This window comes from Macaca fascicularis, chromosome 17 (genome assembly GCF_037993035.2).
Source record: "Macaca fascicularis isolate 582-1 chromosome 17, T2T-MFA8v1.1".
Taxonomy (NCBI): Eukaryota; Metazoa; Chordata; class Mammalia; order Primates; family Cercopithecidae; genus Macaca; species Macaca fascicularis.
The window spans coordinates 18,797,063-18,819,710 of record NC_088391.1 but is presented as its reverse complement, the minus strand read 5'-3'; the positions used below and the strand labels follow the sequence as shown (position 1 = coordinate 18,819,710).

Here is a 22,648-nt window from a genome sequence, read left to right as displayed (position 1 = left end):
CCTCAGCTGCGTTCGTAGTTGGGACTACAGGCATGTACCGCCACGCGTGGCTAATATTTTTTCTTTTTTAAGAGAAGGAGTCTTGCTGCGTTGCCCAGGCTGGTACTTTCCTTATTTATCTGTGTAAGAGGCTTCAACTGGCTCACTGTGGCAGGACAAACGACACAGAGTCTGTATAAATTTGTAGAAAGTCTTTCTTTCACTATCCAGTTCAACAAATGTAGATTTTACTACTTTTTTTAAAATGTCTGACATCCTACTTTACTGTTGGTGTGGGACTCCTGATTTACTTAAGACCCTTAGAAATATATAAGAAGGGGAATTATTTCTTACCCAAACTTTTTTTTTAAAAGTTAAGTAGAAATGAATGAAGGTAGTTGAGAGTCTGTTGGCGCTTGGGCTCTTGATGTGTTGGTTAAGGGCACTCATGGGGAGAGAGGTTTAACTCTTCCTCCTAAATATTGTTATGTTAGAACTGAAATAATTTCTGCAATAGAACTTAAGACAAGAGAGAAGCTGAAGTAGAAGCCCCAGGGAACTGATCACTCCTTTGGAAGATTTCTCTACCTGAGCTCTGCACTGTCTTGGGTAATTTTATGATATTAGTATATCAGAGCTAAGGAGGGAGATATTTTCCCTCGAATAGTTTGCCCTCTCTGCGTGTGCTTCTCCTGAGTGATCTCCTATAGAACATCTTCTCTCGTCATATGCAAACATAACATGCCACTGTCTACCACACACTGGGCAATTGGTGTACGTTGCTGATGGTCACACCATCCCCAAGAGGTGCAGGTGGCTTTGTTCACACTGGCCCTGAGAGAAAGGCTAAGTTTCAAAACAAGTGACCTGCCTAAGCCACCACTCACCAGTGCAGAGCCTGGCTCCACACCAGTCGCTCTGGCTCCAAAGCTTACGGCCCTTCCTCTACAGCAGGCTCCCAATTCAGGACCCCATTTGAGTTAAAACTTGGCCATGCCCCTTTCCTTATACATTTTGGCCTTAGATAATGATTTTAAAAAAATGAATTACTATTTCTCACAGCCATATGAGAAGGTGCATTCCCCTGGGCCCCTTCTTCTCAACCCACAAGCCCACTCTTCCTTTCTTCCAAGGGAATTTGGTTACTCCCGCCCCACTAGTTCCCCACCCAATCAGCCCCTCCCCTGAGGTCATGGGATCCAGTGTCAAAGCTGTGTATTAATTAGCATGACAAACAATGTAGTTCCTCATATGATCTGCACAGAATCGGGCAACTTGGTTCCTTCGTTGTCTCCATTCAGACAGGATGCAACCCCCAAATCTGCTCCAGTTTTTGCAAGAGACAGTGTATTGCAGGAGTCTCTTCTCCAGCCACCTCTGTCTATGCACAGCTTGGCTTTCCATCCCATCACAAATGTCCCTCACATCAGCTCACCCAGAATCCCTGAGAGGTTCGCACAACGAGTGCATTCAGTAGAAAAGATGTGATTTCCCACGCCCAGAGTAAATCGCTCTACAAGCCTGCCAGGAAGGAAACTGTGAGTTAGGGCTCTAGCAGGAATCAAAGATCTGTACAGATGTCAGGGGAAGGCTTGGAGGTGGCCGGGGATGGCATTCTACTTCATGGTGCCAAGGTGTGCTGCCTGTGACACTTCAAACACGTAGTATCATCCGCCCTGCAATTCCAGTGGAAGTTTTGCAAATCTCTCCCATAACACCGTGCATCCTAATGTAATGACGGTGTATTTTGTTTTCATAAAGACACTGTTATGTAAATAAAAATAAATGTTCAAAGTATTACCTCTCCCTCCTTGTAATTTCCTAAGAGGGAAGCTGCTTCTACACGCTCTGCACTGTGCTGGGATTTTAAAAGCATTTTCTCCAGTGCTGTCAATAACTCTGTAAAGAAGCACTGGTGGATCCATTTTGACATGGTTTGAATGCTTGTCCCTTCCAAATCTCATGGTGAAACGTAATCTCCTGTGTTGGCGGTGGGGCTTGATGGGAGGTGTTTGGGTCAAGGGGGCAGATCCCTCATGAAGTGCCCACCCCGTGGTAACCAGCTTTTGCTAGAGCGGGTGGTTTAAAAGAGCCTGGCAGCTGTCTTGCTTCTCTCCATCACCATGTGATACACTGGCTCCGCCTTTGCCTTCCACTGTGATTGGAAGCTTCCTGAGGCTTCACCAGCAGCAGATGCTAGTACCATGCTTCTTGTACAACCTGCAGAACCATAAGCCAAAGCCTCTTTTCTTTATAAATTTCCCAGCCTCAGTTATTCCTTTATAGCAATTCAAACAGACTAACACACATTTTATGTAAGAAACTTCTGAGGCTCAAGTTTACGAGACTTGCTTGGCCAGTATCTAGTAAGTGGCATATCCAATATTTGAATACAGCACTTTCTGACTCCTAAGCCTTCCTTCCTGACAGTTTTCCACTGGAATATTTATTTTCGTGAGGGTAACCACAGTTTACCAACATGCAATAACTAGAGTCTGGTTTGGAATTAACGTTGCATTTTCAAAGCAAGGGTGGAATGCATTCAGGGTTTGCAGTGCAAATTTACTTGTGCATTTTTCCTTTTGTTTTTTTCTGGTCAGAACTTTCCTGACAGAATATTGTTGAAGCCTAGTCCTGCTCCTGGAAGGTTTCGTGTTGAAGCGTGATGGTTATGTTCATTTTTTTTTTCTTATTTAAGAGGGTCAGTGTCAGGAGTAATTCATTTTTTGCACAAAGCAACAGTGATCATTAAGAGAAAATATGTCTACTGAAAAGTCTGCGCTGAGCGGCTTATCTGTGCTGGGACTCTTTATTTTGTTATTCTGAGGTTTGTGAAATGTCTTGTAAGGTTCTTATTGGGATTTCTGGGTCAGGTAGCTGAAGCAAGCTGATCCTATTTTAAGCTGTAGGATAGTTGTTTGAGAAATGTGAGAGACTTAAAGGTATCCATTACTCCAGATTTGTATAGAAATCACTTTCCAAGTTGATGGATCCCAATTTAGCACCATCAGGCCTTCAGGATACAGTCTGGTCGCAGTTACAGCTTTTTGGTCTAATTTTGTGTCTGTATCATAGGTCTGCATAGACTCCTGCGCCAAAGAAAGAAGAGGATGGAGTATGAATGATGACAGGAAACTGTATATACTGATGCCTGAAACTTACTAAGACAAGTACCCCCCCATCCCTAAAAAAAAGGTGGATTTATGGATTAATAGAGGAGTGGGAACATAGGTAGATAGGAGGTTAAAACATTTCAAAAACCTGTTAATCATAGAACCTAAATGGTGGGTATATGGGTATTCACTCTACAGTTCTTCCAACTTTTCTGTAAGTTTGAAATTTTTCAGAATACCGTGTTAGAGGGAATAAAAAGAAATGTAACAACTCTTAGCTGTAGAGATATGGTTAGTTCCAGCAAGTGTATTTGTTGTGAAGATGTGAGCAAGTGATACAGCAGAAGCTTCTGCTTCTAATTAGGTAGTGTTTTGGTTTGTTTGTTTGTTTGTTTTAAACTGGTGAACACCTGTAGGTGCTAATGAAGAATCTGAAATTGGCAGGTATAATAGAATGAAATACTTGCCATTCTGAAACAGCGGTAATATCTTTATTAATATTGACATAAACAACTATAATGTGCTGCCCCCTATTAGATGCCAAGCTCTGGACCTGGCATTTTTATCAAGTCATTAATTTATATTTAATAACAGTGCTAAAGATACAGGTACCATGCTAAATGTACAGGAACCATTAGCTCTATTTTATAGAGATGAAAGACTGAGTTCAGAGAGGTCAAAGGCATGCAGCTCAGGGTCACATAGCTAGTCAAGGTTGGTATCAGAATTCAGGCCTGACATGATGGATAGCAAAGTTTGTGCAATTTCCACTCGACCCTTGAGGCTCAGTGTGTGGTTCTGGACAGCAACCTCAGCCTTACCAGGAGCTGGCTGGAAATGCAGGGCACTGGGCCTCATTCCAGAACTATAGAACCAGAACCTGCATTTTAACAAGCTTGCCAGCGGTTTCTGTGCACATCCGTCTGAGCAGTGCTACACTGGACCACAGTACTCTGGAAGTTTGGTCCTGTGTCTTTATTTTTCTCTCCATGTAACGCATGACACCTTAGGGTCTGTGAAAATGGGCATTTCTTTTGTTTTGGAGGGGTAGCTGCAGGACTAAGCGTTGTTAACTTCCTTTCCAGCAGTATCAGAGTAAAGGCAGTGAATCAAAGCTCCTACTCCTATCACAGGACTCAAGCGCCTGAGTTTGTGTCCCAGCCCTGCCTCTGGTTATCTGTGTGATGATGGTACTTAGATCTCCCCATCAGTGTGCGACCCTGTTTCTTCATCTACCAAGTGGGTGAATCAATTCTGGCTCTACCTGCCTCACAGAAAGGCCAAAGGTGCCTTTAAAAGACAAAAAAACAGCTGGGCATGGTGGCACATGCCTATAGTTCCAGCTACTCAGGAGACCGAAGCAGGAGGATACCCGGAGCCCTAGAGCTTGAGGCTGTAGTGAGCCATGATCCTGCCACTGCACTCCAGCTTGGGCAACGGTGTGAGACCAGGTTTCTAAAAACACACAAAAAGGAAGAGAGAGAAGCATTCTCATCATGGTAGCAGTGTACTAATCCTTCACTCCTGTGAGGGTCACCCTGCTGCAGCTGTTTCACTTGTGCTTTCTGAAGCTTCTATGACTGGGCCAAGTGTTCATGGCTCACAGTTTCCAGCAATGTCCTTGCTGGGACCCTCCCTGCATTCCATCTGAGAAGAGAAGCTTCTCCAAGAGAGGAGGACTCGATGTCAGACAAAGGTATACAAAACCACACTGGCCTTAAGCAAACTCACACCGTCATTGCCTGCACGACAAGGTCTAGAGTTTAACGATAAAGACCATGCACTGACCTATTCCTGTGAAGTATTGTGTCTACCGCTTTACATACACTGTCTCATTTAATCCTTGCAACCATCTCAAGAGAGCCTGATAGGCATTTTCCCCCATTTTACAGATAAGGAAAACTGAGTCCTAAAGAAGTGAAATGGTAGAATTGAGATGCCCTTAACTACTGGGGTTGCTAAGGGCAAAGGTGTTGCTTTCAATCAGATGTAATTTCCCAGAAAACTGTCACATATCTATTTCAAAATCTTCCCCAAATTTTCATTGTTTGAAGCAACTTTATTTTTTTCTCCCAAGGATTGCCTAGGACCCCAGGAAGAGAAAAAGTGACAAGTCACTCATGACTGAAGTTAGCTTGTGAATTTTTGCTCTGAGCTAAGGAACAAGTATTTTGGTGCATAACATATTGCACATGTCTTTTGTGTTTTCTGTCACATGAATTAGAAAAAGAAGAAGAATGAGAATCAAGGCACCACTTTGAAAAACATTTGAAGGAAACCCAAAGTATGCTCTCTTCTGCAGGATGTTTTTAGCCAAGGAATAGCCTTATTGTGATTTGTTAAAATATTTTTGATAGGTTATCAAATTTTCATAGTTCTGTTTTATATTTTAGTGTTTGAATAAGATATGCTTTCCTTGGCTAACCTTTTGATCATAACCCATTTCTCATCTTTATACCTCCATGTGCTCCTTTTTGGACAGAAGCTTTTTGTGTGCCAGCGCTCACAACCGGGGTTCTCACTCACTGATCCCCAGGAAAGGGATTTACAGGGTTTCCAAGAGCCCATCCCTTGTCATTAGTCACAGGCAGCAGTGCGAGTCTTCCCTGTAGCTAAAGCAGTGTCAGTCTTGGACAAATGGTGACTGGAAATCTGGCTTGATCTTTGCCCCGTGCCTCCTTCCCATTTACACAGAGGGTTCAGTGCATGTGTGGCTATGGAAAGTAAGCCCAGAGATGCGATAGTGAACACTTGGGGATTTGGGAGGCATTGGAGAAGAGGGGTTAGGAGCACTGGCTCGGGGCTCAACCTGGATGTTTGTCAAATCTACCACTTGAGTAGATTTGTGAGCATAGGCCTGCTTGTGCAAGCTTCAGTTTCCTTCACCTATTAAATACGGGCAATGATTTTGTGTGTGTGAGACGGAGTCTCGCTCTGTCACCCAGGCTGGAGTGCAGTGGCGTGATCCCGGCTCACTGCAACCTCTGCCTCCTGGGTTCAAGCGATTCTCCTGCCTCAGCTCCCTGAGTAGCTGAGATTACAGGCATGCACCACTGCGCCCAGCTAGTTTTTGTATTTTTAGTAGAGACGGGGTTTCACCATATTGTCCAGGCTGGTTTTGAACTCCTGACCTGGTGATCCATGCACCTCGGCCTCCCAAAGTGCTGGGATTACAGACATGAGCCACTGTGCCCGGCCGATATATTCTATAACTACGACCCGATATCTGGACTTCAAAAACACATGTGTACAAAAACACATTTTTCTGAGGATTTTAAAGTACTAAATAAATAACATTACTACTATTTGATATTTAACAAATATTGTGAATGAGTGAGTTGGATGCAAGTAAACATAGAGTGTGTGGCCTTCCAGGACGTGTAATACTTACAAATAACTGCAATGTAAGATGGTCAGCCTCAATTAAAGGGTAGAGAGTGCATCAAAACAGCAGCTCCCAGGAGAGGCAAAACCTATAGCTCATTGCTGAGATGACCAGGAAAGGCAATGTGTTGAGGCTTCTAGACCTTAAGTGGTAGTATTTTCTGAACATTAAAGTAAGCAGTGAGAGTGTCTCAGTCAGAGAGAAGGGATTTAACTTCCAGAGATGAAAAAGCTCAAAATGTATTCAAAGAACCAGTAGTAGGTGCGGTCAGTCAGGGATCCCCAGTCAGAAATGCCTTTGAGACTGGCCAGGGCACCCAAGCAGTTAACAGGATGACCAGGACCTGGCTCCAGCCAGCCACTTGCAGGCTCTGTATTGGCATATGTTTCAATTATTCAAGAGATACAAGAAATCTGGACTTAGAGATGCTCAGTCCCACTTAGTAAAACATGATGGTGGTCAAATCCAACATGTGTCTGGTTGAACTCAGATTATGGGTGGAGAGTGTGTGACCATGGAGTGGACTTATGTCCAAGCACTGGGATCATGATAGGTGGAAAAGAGGCCTGGTCTGGGATCCAGGAGGCCCGGTATTAATCTGAGCTCTGCGTCCTTAGACAGGCTTCTTACATCCTCTGTGCCTCGGTTTCCAGAAAGCACTTTGATAGGAGGTGTGGTTTACTAGAACCCAACCAAGCCTTCTTTTTTTTTTTTCCTGTAGACTAAAGAATGTACTCCTTGGGTTTTCAGGGTCTGAAGAATTACACTACTGACCCCTGCTCTTGTTCCTTCCCCACCACTGTATTTGTTTTATTGTTACATTTCTTGTTCTTACATTTTGTAAAGGGGCCATTATCTAGGGATGAAAATGGACAAAACTCGTGTACATAAATTAGCATATGGAGAATTTGAGATGGAAACATGCCAGCCTCTTCCAAAGAGAAGTCCAGATAACAGGCTGCAAGATTGAGCAGCTTTCATGAGAACAGTAAAGAAAACAATTTCCCTCGGTGCCCACCACAGAAAGGAAGATAAAGGAACTGGAGGATGGATAAAAGTATCCAAAACACATAAAAGATGAATTGATGGGAAACACTGGTGTGACCACTCGAGGGGCCAAGGGTGGAAAAAGTCATTCCATTAAAAAAAAAAAAATAAACAGTGGAAAAAGAATGGAGCCACAGTCATGGAAAAAAGTGAGATCACATTTAAAAACTTGCAAGATTGGCCTGGAAAAATAAGGCTTTATGAGTTTAACATGAGGACTCTATTCTTACCACCTGTGGAGAGTAACTGGCATTGGCTGACTAGAGGTTTGTTTTGCCTTCTTGGCAGGAGCTGAATTGTTATGTTAATCGTCCGCTGGCTAAGTGTTAAGTACTGTGTTTGAATAGAAAGAGTTTTGCAGAAGGGAAAATTCCCAGCCCCAGGTTCTTATTCTGACCACTGAGCTCTTTACAGACTTCAGACTTCACACACTCAAATTCAAAGAAGCAATTAGTATCATGGCCGATATTTCTAGCATTTTGTGAAATCGAACAGAGTTTCTACTAGGAGCTCTCCTGCAGGTGGTTTACGGCCAGAGTGTATCCAGGCTCAGGTTTGGGCCCAAGGGCCCATTTGGAGCTAAAGAACAGACTTTCAGCACAGCAGCATTGCCCACCTTTTTAAAATTATCTATGCCAGCTCTTTTCCATTCACATTGGCTTCTCCTTAGAGGTCATTCCACTGACTTGGCTTTTAAAATATTGTAATTGTCCTTGAACAGGGTGAGCCCCAAAACCTCAGGGCACTCAGGATGAAATGGTGTAGCAGTCAATGCATTATTAAAATGAACTTTTCCAAATTTAAGAATTATCAAGTCATCTGTTGGATTATTGCTTTTTCTTTTTTAGGAGGCAGCATCTCTGTACAATCCTAAAACCTCTTTAAAAACGATCTTCCTCGTGGCCTTTTGCCTCTAGATTGCTGATTGCAGCAAGGTGCTGGTAGAAACTAAAGATTGAACTAATTTGCAGTAATTTGTGATTGACTTATGACCCCTTAAAAGTTGCAAATCTTTGGGGTTGCAGAAATAGATTGCCTCTTAATTGCAAATGAGCTTGTAGCTGCACATGATCTCACACCCCTTCCTGCAACCCACCTTGATTCCCACCTTCCTCAGGTTGCTGACTTGCTTCACAACATCTTCCCTCACTTTCACTCCTATGCACAAATTTCCAAAAGGTGTGATACTGTGACTTTTTTTTATGTTGTCTTTTATGGCAGTGACAAAGGAATTTGATTGAAATTAAGCCCATGTGGTAACCACAAGGTTTAGAAGTCTAATAAAGAAAACCCATGCAAATAATATTAAAGCTTGTAAGCTAGAGATTCTAACTGAGCCACTTACAGAAGCAAGTTAGGCAACTAGAGGTCTTAAAATCTGTCAGGTCACTAAGACATCATTTGAGCAATTACTTCAAATTCCAGAAAATTTTCTGGGCTCCATTTCTGCATACCGTATGATACTGAAGTGGTACCTAATTCAGGGATTTCTAAACGGTGCTTCCAACAAACATTGATTTCCACAACGCGGGCTAACATTTAACACTGCTGGAACTGAACAATGGCAAATTTCTTCCATTAAAAAGATGTTCTCAGTTTTACATTTAATTGCTTCTACTTTACTTTGCAAAATAGTACTTCAGTATAGACAACAAAATGCTAGTTGACTTCAGTCCTCTCCCAAAAGGCAGTTAGTTAACATTCGAAGTATCCTTTTCAGAAATCTACATTTCAGGAGAGGTTAGTTAGCCTGTTCCATTTCCTAACCAAAGACCATACCACAGACATGCTTAAAGGCCAAGCTTTAGAATATCACGATCTATACTTGCCCCAGAAGTTTAATAATTAGCATAAATTGTGTTTAGAGATAATTTTTAATTAAGGAAATGGATGATGTTCAAGAAATACGGTGGGGTGTTAAGACCAGTATTGGCTCTTCTGCCCTTGTGTGAGTGGGCATGTACCGGAGTTTGACTGGTAAGAGAAATAACTCTAGATATTACCAGCAGGAAGGGATGTAGCCCAGAGATTTAACATTTTTTGTAGACCTACTAAGAGGTCTGAGAAAGTGAAGTTCAGAGAAGCTGCTTTGAAGAATTCAGGAAATCAGGAAGTGCTGGGATCAACAGAAGCTACAGCTGATAATCCACCCTTAGAGGGTGATGAGGAGGGGGACACCTGGAAATCACTCCCAAAATGTCACTGTCTGTCTGCAGAAAGGCTTGCCCCTGGCTGCAGGTGTGAATGTGGAATACCAGTTTATCCCTTTTATCTTCTATATTCCACATGAGAGCTTCTTATTGACACAGTATGACCCAGAACTCCCACTAGTGTATGAAATATAGTTTCCTGGCCTCTAGCCCTACCTAAAAGGAAGAATTTTAAAGAGCAGTGATTTTGATTGTTAACAAGCACTATTAGGCTTAAGGCCTAAGAATCTGACAAGTCCAGCATTCTTTTAAAATGTGTCTTATATCTAGCACAGCCATCCTCCAGTAGAACTACAGTTATGGAAATGGTCTGATTTACGCTGTCCAATATGGTAGCCACTAGTGCCAAGTGGCTGTCAAGCACTTGAAATGTAGTTGGTGCAACTGAGGGATTGAATTTTTGAGTTGTATTTAATCTTAATTGACTTACATTTAAACTTAAGGGGCTACCTGTGGCAATTGGCTACTGCTTGGGGCAGTCCAGGTTTAGCTCTCTTTGGACCTGTGCTCCCTCTCCACTTCCATTTAATGGAAAATATTGTGGCCTGATCTGACTTAAAGTTTCCCTGAGCTGTCTCATAGTTGTCTATTGTGTGTTGAAAATTTCATGTGAGGTCCTTGTTGCAATGGCTACATGATGGAGTTGTGTTGGTCATGGGGGCAGGTCACTGGATTTCACTGAGCTTACAGAATTGGTCTTCTGACTCTTTTTGGTGCCAGCTTACTAATAAACATTTGTTGCATATTTGGCCAAATATGATCTCAAACTCCCTTTTACCATAACATACAGTGGTAGCAAGTTAGTGGGGAGGCCACCCAAATGTCTACCTACATATCCTAATAATTGCGATAGCCAATTAGCCTGATCATATGGTTTGTAACATACATTTTTCTCCCAGAAATCTTTCTCAAATTTTTGGAGTCTGCAGTTTCTTTCCTGCTAGCAAATACTAGCAGATGACAAAACAAGAACTACATAAATATTAATATAAAAATTCAGATAAGCTAGTTGCCCTCCACTGAATAACTTTTTCAAAATGTGAGCATATGTTCATGGTGTATTTTAAAAATTCATACATGTACCACAAATTTCCTGTGTATAAAATTGTTCCTAATTTATATGGTTGAATCTACATTTCAAAGTAATGTGGCTGGGTGCAGTGGCTCACACCTGTAATCCCAGTAGTTTGGGAGGCTGAGGCAGGCAGATCATGAGGTCAGGAGTTCAAGACCAGCCTCACCAACATGGTGAAACCCCGTCTCTACTAAAAATACAAAAATCAGATGGGCGTGGGGGCACGCGCCTGTAATCCCAGCTACCCAAGAGGCTGAGGCAGGAGAATCGCTTGAATCCGGGAGTGAACCAAGATCGTGCCACTGCACTCCAGCCTGTGAAACAGAGCAAGACTCCATCTCAAAAAAACAAAACATAACAAACAAAAGAAAACCAAAGTAACCCACCCTAGGTTTGGCTGCTTGCTGGTAGAAAGCCAGACAGAACACAAGAGGCAAAGTTTGGTGGGGGGAAAAGCAGGTTTAATTGGATAACCAGCAACCTGAGAAGATGGCAATCTAGTGTTCTAAACACCATTTACATTTTAAAATTTACCATAGGGCCTTTAAAGGGAAACTTGGTATAGGAGACATTCAGGAGTAGCGCAGGGTACGTGGTCTGTGTATCTTGTTCTCGTTAAATTGAACTAAACATGGCCTGAGAAAACCTCCATACTTCCGTACGTAAGTTCTTGAGGATGAACCATAACCTGGCTTAGTAGGTAGACTTAGTAGAAAACCTAATTTAGGAGTGTGCTTCTGTAACAATAGCTGCATCTTAGCCAATCCCAGCAGCCATACTTCAACAACGCATATGCTGCTGATTGTTCAAACCATGTTCAGATAAGTCAAACACCAAGCTGTGACCAGTCCATCTGTTTCTGTACCTCACTTCTGTTTTCTGTATGTCACTTTCCTTTTTTTGTCTATAAATTTGCTCTGACCATAAGGTATCCCTGGAGCCTCTCTGAATTTGCCATGATTCTGGAGGCTGCCTGATTTGGGAATTTTTTTAACCCTTACTCAATTAAACTCTGTTAAATTTTATTTTCACATTCTGACGGCCATCTTGGGTAACTGCCTGTCCGGAAGTCTGGTTGGCATTATCTTGACTTTGATGATGGTGGGCTAGTGGTGGACTCTTCCTAAGTGGGAGGATTCTGCCATGGGGCTCCAGCCTGGTTTGTTTCAAGAGCAAGAGCATAATGAGATAAGCATGCATTGTTGGAGGAGAGTGTCTAGAGAGGGAAGGAATGAAGGGGTGAGAGGGGAGAGAAGGAAGAAAAAGAAAGTAGATGATTTTTAAAACCAAGGTCCCTGGTTACAGTATCACCAAAACAGCCCAGAATTCCACAAAAGACTCTGCCAAGTGTTCTGCCCCTTGGAGAGCCCCTGTTCTAAGTGTTCCTTCCATATGTAAGCTCCTTTCTATTTAGTGTCCCAAAGTGACTAGCATAAGACTGGGCCAAACTAGGTGTTTTCATGACTTCATGGCACATAGTTTTTACTTGTAATGAAAAGAATGTTAGCAAATAAAACTGTTTTTCATTTAGTTGTCTATCAGGTAAGGAGGAGATTACTGATAGCTTAAATCAGAAGTCTCCAACCTGTTTTTCACCAGGGACCAGTTTCATGGAAGACAATTTTTCCATGGACTGAATGGAGGAGGATGGTTTCAGGATGATTCAAGCACATTACATTTAGTGTACGCTTCATTTCTATTATTACATTGTGATTATATAATGAAATAATTTTACAACTCACCATAAGGTAGAATCAGTGGGAGCCCTGGGCCTATTTTCCTGCAACTAGACAGTCCCATCTGAGGGTGATGGGAGACAGTGACAGATCATCAGACATTAGATTCTCATAAGGAGAGTGCAACCTGGATCCCCTGCATGCACATTTCACAATAGGGTTCGTGCTCCTATAAGAATCTAATGCTAGGCTGGGCGCAGTGGTTCTGTCATCCCAGCACTTTAGGAGGCTGAGGCGGGCGGATCACCTGTGGTCAGGAGTTCTAGATGAGCCTGGCCAACATGGTGAAACCCCGTCTCTACTAAAAATACAAAAATTAGCTGGGTACAGTGGCAGGCACCTGTAATCCCAGCTACTCAGGAGGCAGAGGTTGCAGTGAGCTGAGGTCACACCACTGCACTCCAGCCTGGGTGACAGTGCGGGACTCCGTCTCAAAAAAAAAAAAAAAAAAAGAACTGATGCCACTGCAAATCTGACAGGAGGCAGAGCTCAGGTGGTAATGTGAGCAATGGAGAACTGCTGTAAATACATATGAAGCTTTACTTGCTTGCCTGCTGCTCACCTCCTGCTCTGTGGCCCAGTTCCTAACAGACCGTGGACCCATACTGGTTCATGGCTCAGGGGTTGGGGCCCCCTGGCTTAAATGTTACTATTTTTCATTTTTCTTGCACTTAAATACTTTTTGTCCAGATGCCTTTCTGTATTTGTCATCCTTTAAAAAAAATTGCTCACAGGATCTTCTCAGAAACTGGTGCTTCCTATTAAGACCTGAGTATCACAGACATGATACCTCATTGTTTATTAAACATTCATGGAATTCAGTTTACACAAAGCTTGGCATCCTCATTCATAATTTCTTTACTTAATGGTGCCTAAAACTAGTTTGGAGTTGTCTTTAGAATGCTATACATTCTATCCTAAGGGAAAAAGCCTAAGGAAATTGGCCACTAGGATATTTTGCCTCATCAGCAAAAGATTGTATAACTGCTTTCTAGATTATTCTTCAGCTTCAACATAATTCATATTTATGCAGTTGCATATAGGACATCCTGGGACTAGTGATTCACAGTTTCAATGATTCTTTTAGCACTCCCACAAGTAGATGGCCCTCTGCATTGCATATAGAAGGCCCTTCATGTCGACCAAGGGGCAGACTGGGGAAAGCATTACCAGGGTAGGAAATGTATCAGGATGGGTGTGGGGGTGAGGGAGGCCTTTCCTTAGAGCTCCACAGAGTGGTTGAGGACAGGGATGGAAAGCAGCTTGCTCTCCCTTAGTTACCTGTGAGGAAGCAGATTATTTGTACGGATTACTACTGCTCAATTTATCCACCAGGGGTGATGGGGGTGGGGAAGAAAAGGAAAAAAGAAGGCCGGGAAGGGACGCGGTGCAGAAATATTGAAGACCTCCTCTCGTAGATACATTCTAGGCCCTGCCATCCTCCTCCACATTACCATATTAATAGATTTTCTCATTTAGGGGTCTCTGTCATTTAGCACCTGATAAGCCACTTCCCCCACATTAGACTACCTATCTGTTGGTCCTATGGGTTCAGCACATTTGTGGTACTCACAGGTGTTGATAACACCTGTGATTGACACAACAAGATCTCACTTTCAGATTAGCACACAAATTCAAATAGTGAGTGCTTAAATCTCATTTAGCTTCTTGGAAAACCGTATGAGGCTTTGATGCAAACTAAAGACTCACCAATTGAAAGCTGTCAGCTCAGAGAGTGCTGCCAGGATAACTTAATTTATATTAAGGTAAAACCGTCACTTTCTTCAGTTTAGTCATCAAAATTTTTGGTTTTAGCTGCAAGGGGTACTTAGATTATAATAAATGTCTGTCAGATGCGTGGATGCTCAGTGATTCTCCACATCGCACAGTAATGGGCAGGACAGTTCAGAGGTTTGAGGTTTGATGAATGTGCTGAGGCCATTCATGAAACTCTATGTTCTTTCTGCCCCTGGCAAAATTTGACAACACTGAAACACTCTATTTTGAGCCTTAAATAGGAAACAAAAATCTAATGAATAATGAATGATGAATTTAGAATAATGAATAAGAAATTATAACCTATTAGGAACTTTTGCTTGCTCTTGAAATACTTGTTTGCATGGATTAATGGTGGAATTGGTTGGCTTTTTACAAGAATGATTAAAAAAGCTTCTGAATTGTATTTCCTAAACAGGATTTGCAAGGCTTTTAATGCTTTAAAAGGCAAAGTTGGACCCAAACTGAGCTGTCAAGTTTTTTTTTTTTTTTTTTTCTTTTAAGCTGACTTGAAATTGTTGTTGGAGTCAAACTGACCTTAGATTGCTTAAAAGAGTTGTGGCTGGTGCTGTCCAAAAAGCAGACGCTACAGTCTTGTTATATTGCTAAATATTGATCCCACCACCTTTATCTAGTGATGCAGAGAAGCACTGGTAAAGCCCTCTTCTTATCTCTTTGCAGGCTTGTTGATTGGTGCTGGCTGTGCTCTCTACCCCTTGGGCTGGGACAGTGAGGAAGTCCGGCAGACTTGTGGCTACACTTCTGGCCAGTTTGACCTGGGTAAGCTCTCTTCATGGATGGCACTCCTTTTAGAAAAAGAACCTTATCTGATGTTTCATAGAAGCAGAAAGTGGAAAGGGGACAGATGAGAAAACCCTATCTGGGTATTACAGCCAGCAAGTCACGTGTAACAGTATAAATGTATCCATTTATTTAGTGAAGAGCTATTGATAATCTACTGTTTGCTTAGTGCTATGATGAGTATCATAGATGCAAAGATAAGAAATGGCCCCTGTCCTGAAGAGTTTATACTCACTGATTACTTCATTTTTCAAAATCATGTATTTTTTACCCATTGCATGGGCTAAAAATAATTCTGTAGAATTTGCAGTGTGAGAAGAGGCGGCAACAAAACAGTCAAGGAAATGATAATACAAGCTAAGCAATTCAAAGCAATTTCACATCAGTGGTCTAATAAGGCCACTTTGTCAAAGAGGTGAGAATGGAGTTCGGTCTTGAACAAAGTGCTACATACGGATTATCAGGATTAGGTGGAAGCACCTTGCAGGTGAGGAATACAGTACACCAAAGGCACAAGGAAAGAATGGGAAAAGCTCATTGGGAGACCGCAGGGATTCCAGCAACAGAAAGTCGGGTGCCACTCTGATAAATGTGATGATTGGGTGAGAGTTTGCATATTGATAAAGGGCTCTTAACTCACAAATTTGTTTTTCTGCAGACTAATAAGAAAATTTCAGGTAGTTTTCACTTGTAACCATACTTACTTATGTTGCACTCTATAAAATATTTTGCAGAATATTCCATGGTTTGCATCATTTTAATTTGTAATAATTGGGTAATATTGCACTTGCTTGATAAACCTCCATTTACTTAACCATGTTCTTATTTCTTTCTAGCTGGGCATTTAGTCTATTTAAGTGTCTGTTGTTTTAAGACATGTTATGACGAGTAGTTTAATGAATATAAGTGCTTTTCCTACTGAATATTTTCTTAGAATCTTTTTCTAGAGTTGGTATTACTAGATCAAAGAATATGAACCCATAAAACACTTAGCATTGTATGGGAAAAGAAATGCATTTCTATTCCCCATTGCTAGATTCAAACCTAAGGCTCTTATAGCAAATGGCAGATTAACAAGAGAAAAGCATACAAATTTATTTAAAATAAAAATGTCATGACACGGGACCCCTCATAAAGAAATGAAGACTTGGAGAAGCAGGTAAACCTGTATACTTTTTATGCTAGGTTTAATGAAGAAGTGGATTGTTGTGGAGAAGTCTGACTGGACAAACAGGGTATTATCTAGTGGTAATAAACTATAAAACTTAGCAAGACCTGTTTGTTCAGACTCCTCTCTGTGTCCTTGTATTGCCGGAAGTAGGAATATTCCTCTCTTTTGGGTATAGTGAGAGCATCTCTCCAATGATGGTCTTATGATCTGCTTCAGAAGAAGGTCAGATCATCCTTTCTAGGTTTTATGACCTGCTTTGGGAGAGAAAGGCAGCAGGGGAATGTGAGGGAGACTTTCCTGCTTCTGCTGCTTTCTCAAATGCCAAGGTGCTGCATTTTAGGGTAGCATGTCCTGAAGCCCATCACTATCAAGTGATAGCAAATATATTTTCCCCTACTATATGGATGGACAGACTGAGATTCTGATAATTAGTACATAGTCAGTTACTAACTTAGACAGCTACTTTTTACATTAAATATTTTAAGTAGAAAAATTGTGAGGGAATTGGTCTAATAGCAGTATTACTATATTCCAAATATTAATTTTAAATTTTTATGTTAGAACGTCTATGAAAAAAACTTCTGTTGGATTCTGAGAAAAAGGGACAGAAAAAAGTATCAAACGTCTGTGAATTTGAAAATGAAAAAATGAAGCAATTTTTATTTGATTTCATGGATGACAACCGCCCTACTTCTGTCGAATATAATACTGGCTCTTCTGGTACAGAAGACTGTTCTAAATACCACCTAATTTGCATGGATAAAACAAATAAGAGATTTCCTTTTACCATTCTTCCCTCTTTGATGACAAGGCTTTCCTAAATCTGGTTTAGTTTGGGATTGCCATAAATGTAGAGAAGGGGAAAAAATGCTGAAATGCTGGCGTGCAAAGCTGACTGCCAACTTTTTTTTTGGAAAGCAAACTGTGTCTAGGGGAGATATTTTAAAACAGTGCTTGGCATTTTTCTTTCCCTGGTGTTTGAGGCATTCTTGGCTGTTCAACACAGGCCTCAACTTGATTATGATCCTGTGTGTGCTGACCTGTTGTTATCGTGTATTGCTATATTAATTAGCAGATTATAATGAAGTTCAGGTCCTGTTATTGCAATTTTCATTACTGCACCTCAGTATTTTGTATGTCCCCAGCATTACAGAATAAAACTTTGAATGTCAAACTGAACGTTGAAAAATACTTGTCTCTTGCCGGGCGCGGCGGCTCAAGCCTGTAATCCCAGCACTTTGGGAGGCCGAGACGGGCGGATCACGAGGTCAGGAGATCAAGACCATCCTGGCTAACACGGTGAAACCCCGTCTCTACTAAAAAATACAAAAAACTAGCCGGGCGAGGTGGCGGGCGCCTGTAGTCCCAACTACTCGGGAGGCTGAGGCAGGAGAATGGCGTAAACCCGGGAGGCGGAGCTTGCAGTGAGCTGAGATCCGGCCACTGCACTCCAGCCTGGGCGGCAGAGCGAGACTGTCTCAAAAAAATAAAAAGAAAGAAAGAAAGAAAGAAAAATACTTGCCTCTTTACTAGTGGTAATAGTTTTTTAATGTTAGTATACACTCTAAAACCACTCTGGCAATTTAAAAAACTATAAAGGTGTTTTCATTTCTGATCGTGTGTTTCTAAATTTCCTTAGATTGGTTGATAAGAAAAAAAAAAAAAAACTGGCATCATCCACAGATAAAATGAGTTCTAGGTCCACTGCGAAAGTTTTTTGGGGTTTATCAAGGTCTGTTTCTCTAGGTTACTGTTATCTTTTTTGATTCTGTTATCTATTTTTTGAAAAGATAGACCTAAAGAGAAAGTGTGGCATAGAGTTATCTCCTCTAGCCCATCCCACTTCACTTTCCTGTTTTTTCTTTTTTTTTTTTTTTTTTTTTGAGACAAAGTCTCACTCTCTCGCCCAGGCTGGAGTGCAGTGGAGAGATCTCAGCTCACTGCAACCTGCGCCTCCCAAGTTAAGCGATTCCCGTGCCTCAGCCTCCTGAGTAGCTGGGATTACAGGCACCCACCACCAGGCCCAGCTAATTTTTGTATTTTTAGTAGACATGGGGTTTCACCATGTTGGCCAGGCTGGTCTCGAACCCCTAACCTCAAGTGATCCGCCCCACTCAGCCTCCCAAAGTGCTGGGATTATGGGCATGAGCCACCCTGCCTAGCCCATCCCACTACACTCTTTATGCTTTCTACCTTTTAAAAATCGTTACTGTTCCCCCGAACGCTGATGAAAGTTGAGCCCCAGTGACTTAGTGAAGTCACAAATTAATGAAGTTAGATAGGGAGGGTCCCTGCTGAGCTTCAGCGTGAGGTCGTGAGTGAACATTCTTGGTTAAGATGGCTCCAGCAAACACGCTGCTTGCCTCTGCCACACCTTGCCTCAAGGATTCTGAGAATCCAAGTTTGTTTCTGCCTCTTCGCAAAGGAGACAGCACGTAGACACTTCTTCCTCCCAAGGGTTGTGAAATAATGTTACTAAAGCTCATGCCTTTCCTATTGGGGAATACCTGTCTCTTTTTTGGCGTGCTGTTTTTGATATGTTGTTACTCTCTGATCTGGAGCATCCTGAAGGAAATAATTGCTTTTGCTCCTACATAGAAGATTATTTAAATAGTGCATTTATCTCAATGAGTCAGCCAACAAATATTTATGGAGTGCTTATAATGTACCAGCCCATGGGCTAGGTGCTGGGGATGTGGCATCAGCAATGAGTAAAAAATGACACTATTCACTGCCCTCAGGAAACTTAAATTAGCAAGGGAGGCAGATGTTCAAAAAGATAATACAAATGTGAAATATGTTAGAAAGGAAAAGTGTTGGGTGCTAGAATGGAACTTGTGGTTGACTTGCGACATTATTCTACACTAGTTGGTGCGTCTAAACCAGAGCTTGGCAAACACTTCTATAAAGGGTCAGATAATATCTTCAGCTTTGTGAGTTATATAGTCTCTATTGCAGCTACTTAACTCTGCAGAAAAGATAGATGGCCCCAATAGAAGTTTATTTTTATTTTTATAATTTCAACTTTTATTTTAGATTCAGTGGGTACATGTGCAAGTTTACTACATGAGTATATTGCTTGATGCTGAGATTTGGGGTACGATTGATCTCATCACCCAGGTAATGAGCATAATGCCGAAGAGTTAGTTTTCAACCCTTACCTTGCTCTGTCCCTCCCCTCATAGTAGTCCCCAGTGTCTATTGTTGCCATATATATGTCCATGAGTACATAGTGTTTAGCTCCCACTTATTAATACAAACAAGAACATGCAGTATTTGGTTTTCTGGTTTTATATTTACTCACTTAGGTTAATGGCTTCCAGTTGTATCCATGTTGCTGCAAAGGCCATTATTTCATTCCTTTTTATGGCTGTGTAGTATTCCATGGTGTAGAATACTACATTTTCTTTATCCTGTCCACCATTGATGGACACTCAGATTGATTCTATGTCCTTGCTATTGTGAAGAGTACTTTGATGAACATATGGGGTACATGAATCTTTTTGGTGGAATGATTTATTTTCTTTTGTGTGTGTGTGTATATATATATATCTCCAGTAATGGGATTGTTGGGTCGAATGGTAGTTTTTTGTTTTTTTTTTAAGTTCTTTGAGAAATCTTCAAACTGCTTTCCACAGCGGCTGAACTAATTTACATTCTCACCGAAAGTGTATAAGCATTCTTTTTTCTCCATAGCCCCGCCAGCATCTGTTGTTTTCTGACTTTTTAATAATAGCTATTCTGACTGGTGTGAGAGGGTGTATCTCCTTGTGGTTTTCCATTTCTTTGATAATTAGTGAGGTTGAGCATTTTCTCATGTTTATTAGCTGCTTGCCAATTAAACTTTATTTACAAAAACAAGCAGTGGAGCCACAGTTTGACAATCTCTGATCTCAGGCAAAGCATACCTCTGGTGTGCCAGAAATGGTTACATTTCAGCTGTGTTCATTTATTGATCCTTGCAGCTCTCAGGGCAACTGGTCAGGACCCAGGACAACTGAAGACTCTGCACTGAGCAGCTCTATCCAATTACCTTAATACCCTGTGTATATACTACAGTTTTCTTGTTGGGCGGCAGTGGGAAGGAAGGTGGTAAGCACTGTGCCTCAGCCTTGGTCACCCCACCCCTGACACTGGCATGGAAAGCGAAGGCTTAGGCTCATTTGGATCAGTGAGTCTAGAGGCATCTTGGGGAAGAAGGGACCCTATGCGTAAGGGAGAGGCCACACATTCCTGGCTCTCCCTCCTCTGGAAACCCCCTCTGACAATGGGGACCTGCAGGAGTAAGCAGCCTGCAGGGGTAGAGGTGGGCAGAAAAACTAGTCTGTGGAGCAGTCATCCCTGCAGCTGGCCTTCCCTAAGAACGACCAGCCTCACTGACACACAGTAATTTATTTCCATATTGGGTGATGTTTGAGGCCCGTTTACTCTTGCAACTGAAAGTAGTTGGACTTGTATTTAGTTGCTATCTCATATTTCAAGGGCACCTGACCTCACCTGGGAGCTTCCTCAGGAAGTATTGTACAGGCAGAGCTCTCAGCCCTTGGAGGATTTAGGTAGGTAAAGGGTTTGAGTCCGTGTATGGTTTGGGGTGACACGGAGAGGTAGGTTGCAGAGAGGGCAGGAGGAAAAGTCAGGAAAGAGGCTACTTTATGTACTGCTTCCCTGTTTGGACAGGTTTTAATTCCAAGTATCAGCCATGGTACAAAATAATACTTTATTTAATTTAAGAGAGCAGGAAGAGCCTCCCAAGGTCAGAACATTTCAACTGGGTTCAAAAATGTAAGTAATAGTTAGGCAAAAAGGATTTCATAAAAACCTCACATATGTAGTTGTAGTATAATGTGTAGGAATCTGAACAAAACCTGCTTTAAAAAAATATCTCTTTTCCTTAGAAAGGAGAATTGGAGAGAATTTTTTTATATGCCTTAAAAACAATTTTATAATCCTATTGATTGTTTCTTCAGCATTTTTATATTTTATTACATGCAGGGCTCTGAAGCAATCTTGCAAAAGTATTCACTTTCACAAATCAAAGACTGTTACTCTGCTTACTTTTGGATCACACTAATTGATGAAGCAGCAAGGAGTAGGTGTGAATCCACACATTTTTTAAAACAGAGAAACAAGAGTTCAGACAGGCTGCATAATTCTTTCATTTGTGGTTTAAACGAGTATCCCATGTGATTTAGGTGCAAGTGGTCAGTGAGCATACTTTGAAAAACAATTGTCCTTAGTTGTATAGAAAAGTATTTTTGTTTCGTACTTTGCCTTGCTTAACAAACATTCATTATGTTTTGTATAGACTAGAATGCTTTAGGTTTAGGTTATAAAAGTCTGGCTCAAACAGGCCAAAACAAAGAAGACGTGTGATATCTCTTATTATAGCAAGGCAGGAACTAAGGTCAGCTACAGACGACTGACCCAGGAGCTGAAAGATGTTTTCCAGGGACATGTTCAGGAACAACTGTCTGTAGATTGGCTGTAACCATGCGCCATCTGTACGCTGGCTTCATTTTGATGTTAGTTCTCCCCATGGTTGTAAGTGTGTTTGGCACTTGTGGCTCTAAACATCCTTGTTCATGCCAAAAGGAGAGGACAAGCTTCTCCCCAGGAATGGACTCAGCATCTCTCTCCTCACTCTAATTGGGCCTACGTTGTCATGTGTCCACTCAAAGGGATAATGGCTGCCAGGGAATGCCACGTGCTTCTTATGGTTCCGCTTAGATGCACTTAGAGTTTTATAAGACTTGATTTTACTGAGAAGTAGTGGGATTTGTAAGAGGAAGATGAGATAAAAAGGAGAAAAGGCATTTTAGTCTTTTCTTTCTTTTGTCAGACTTCACTGCCTGTGGTCCTTCCATCAGTGCAGCCTGTAGTTGTGGACAGAGGGTCAGTCGTGGCAGGTGTTAACAATGCTGATTTTATTTATTGCTTTTTGAGAGAATAAAACAGTGTAAGTGATAAGAATACATAGTGTCACAGCATCTGGCACATAATAAAAGCCCAGTAATATTTACAGTTGGACAGGACCATTTAAATGCAGATTTGCTGATCAATCTTTATGCTGCCTTTTACATTCCACAACAGTGAGTTTGCGTTTACACATTAAGCATAAGGGTTTTATAATCAGGTTATCCCATTGATTTAATTCATGCCTCAGAGTTATTCTCATCCACCAAAGACTTCTCTAATTATATCCTTGTGATCAAAAGTAGTGTTTCAATTAATTTGTCTCGCTATTTTACCAAGTAAATTTGAGTAATTATTGCTTTCATTTTGCTATTTAATTTGATTAAAAAGCCATCAATGGTTCCTGTTCTTGAAATTAAGAAGCTGCTGGCTTCTTAAGAGC

The 22,648-nt window shown here is 41.5% G+C and overlaps 1 protein-coding gene across 2 annotated transcripts in view; it reads left to right on the top strand.

Annotated features, from left to right (window-relative positions):
- Positions 1 to 22,648, top strand: part of LHFPL6 (LHFPL tetraspan subfamily member 6) — a 260,611-nt gene that overhangs the window by 209,969 nt on the left and 27,994 nt on the right. For both annotated transcript variants that reach the window (XM_005585709.4, XM_045377067.2), the window contains exon 3: positions 15,003 to 15,101. In XM_005585709.4, the coding sequence (XP_005585766.1) occupies positions 15,003 to 15,101 (99 nt within the window). The remainder of the gene's footprint in view (positions 1 to 15,002; positions 15,102 to 22,648) is intronic.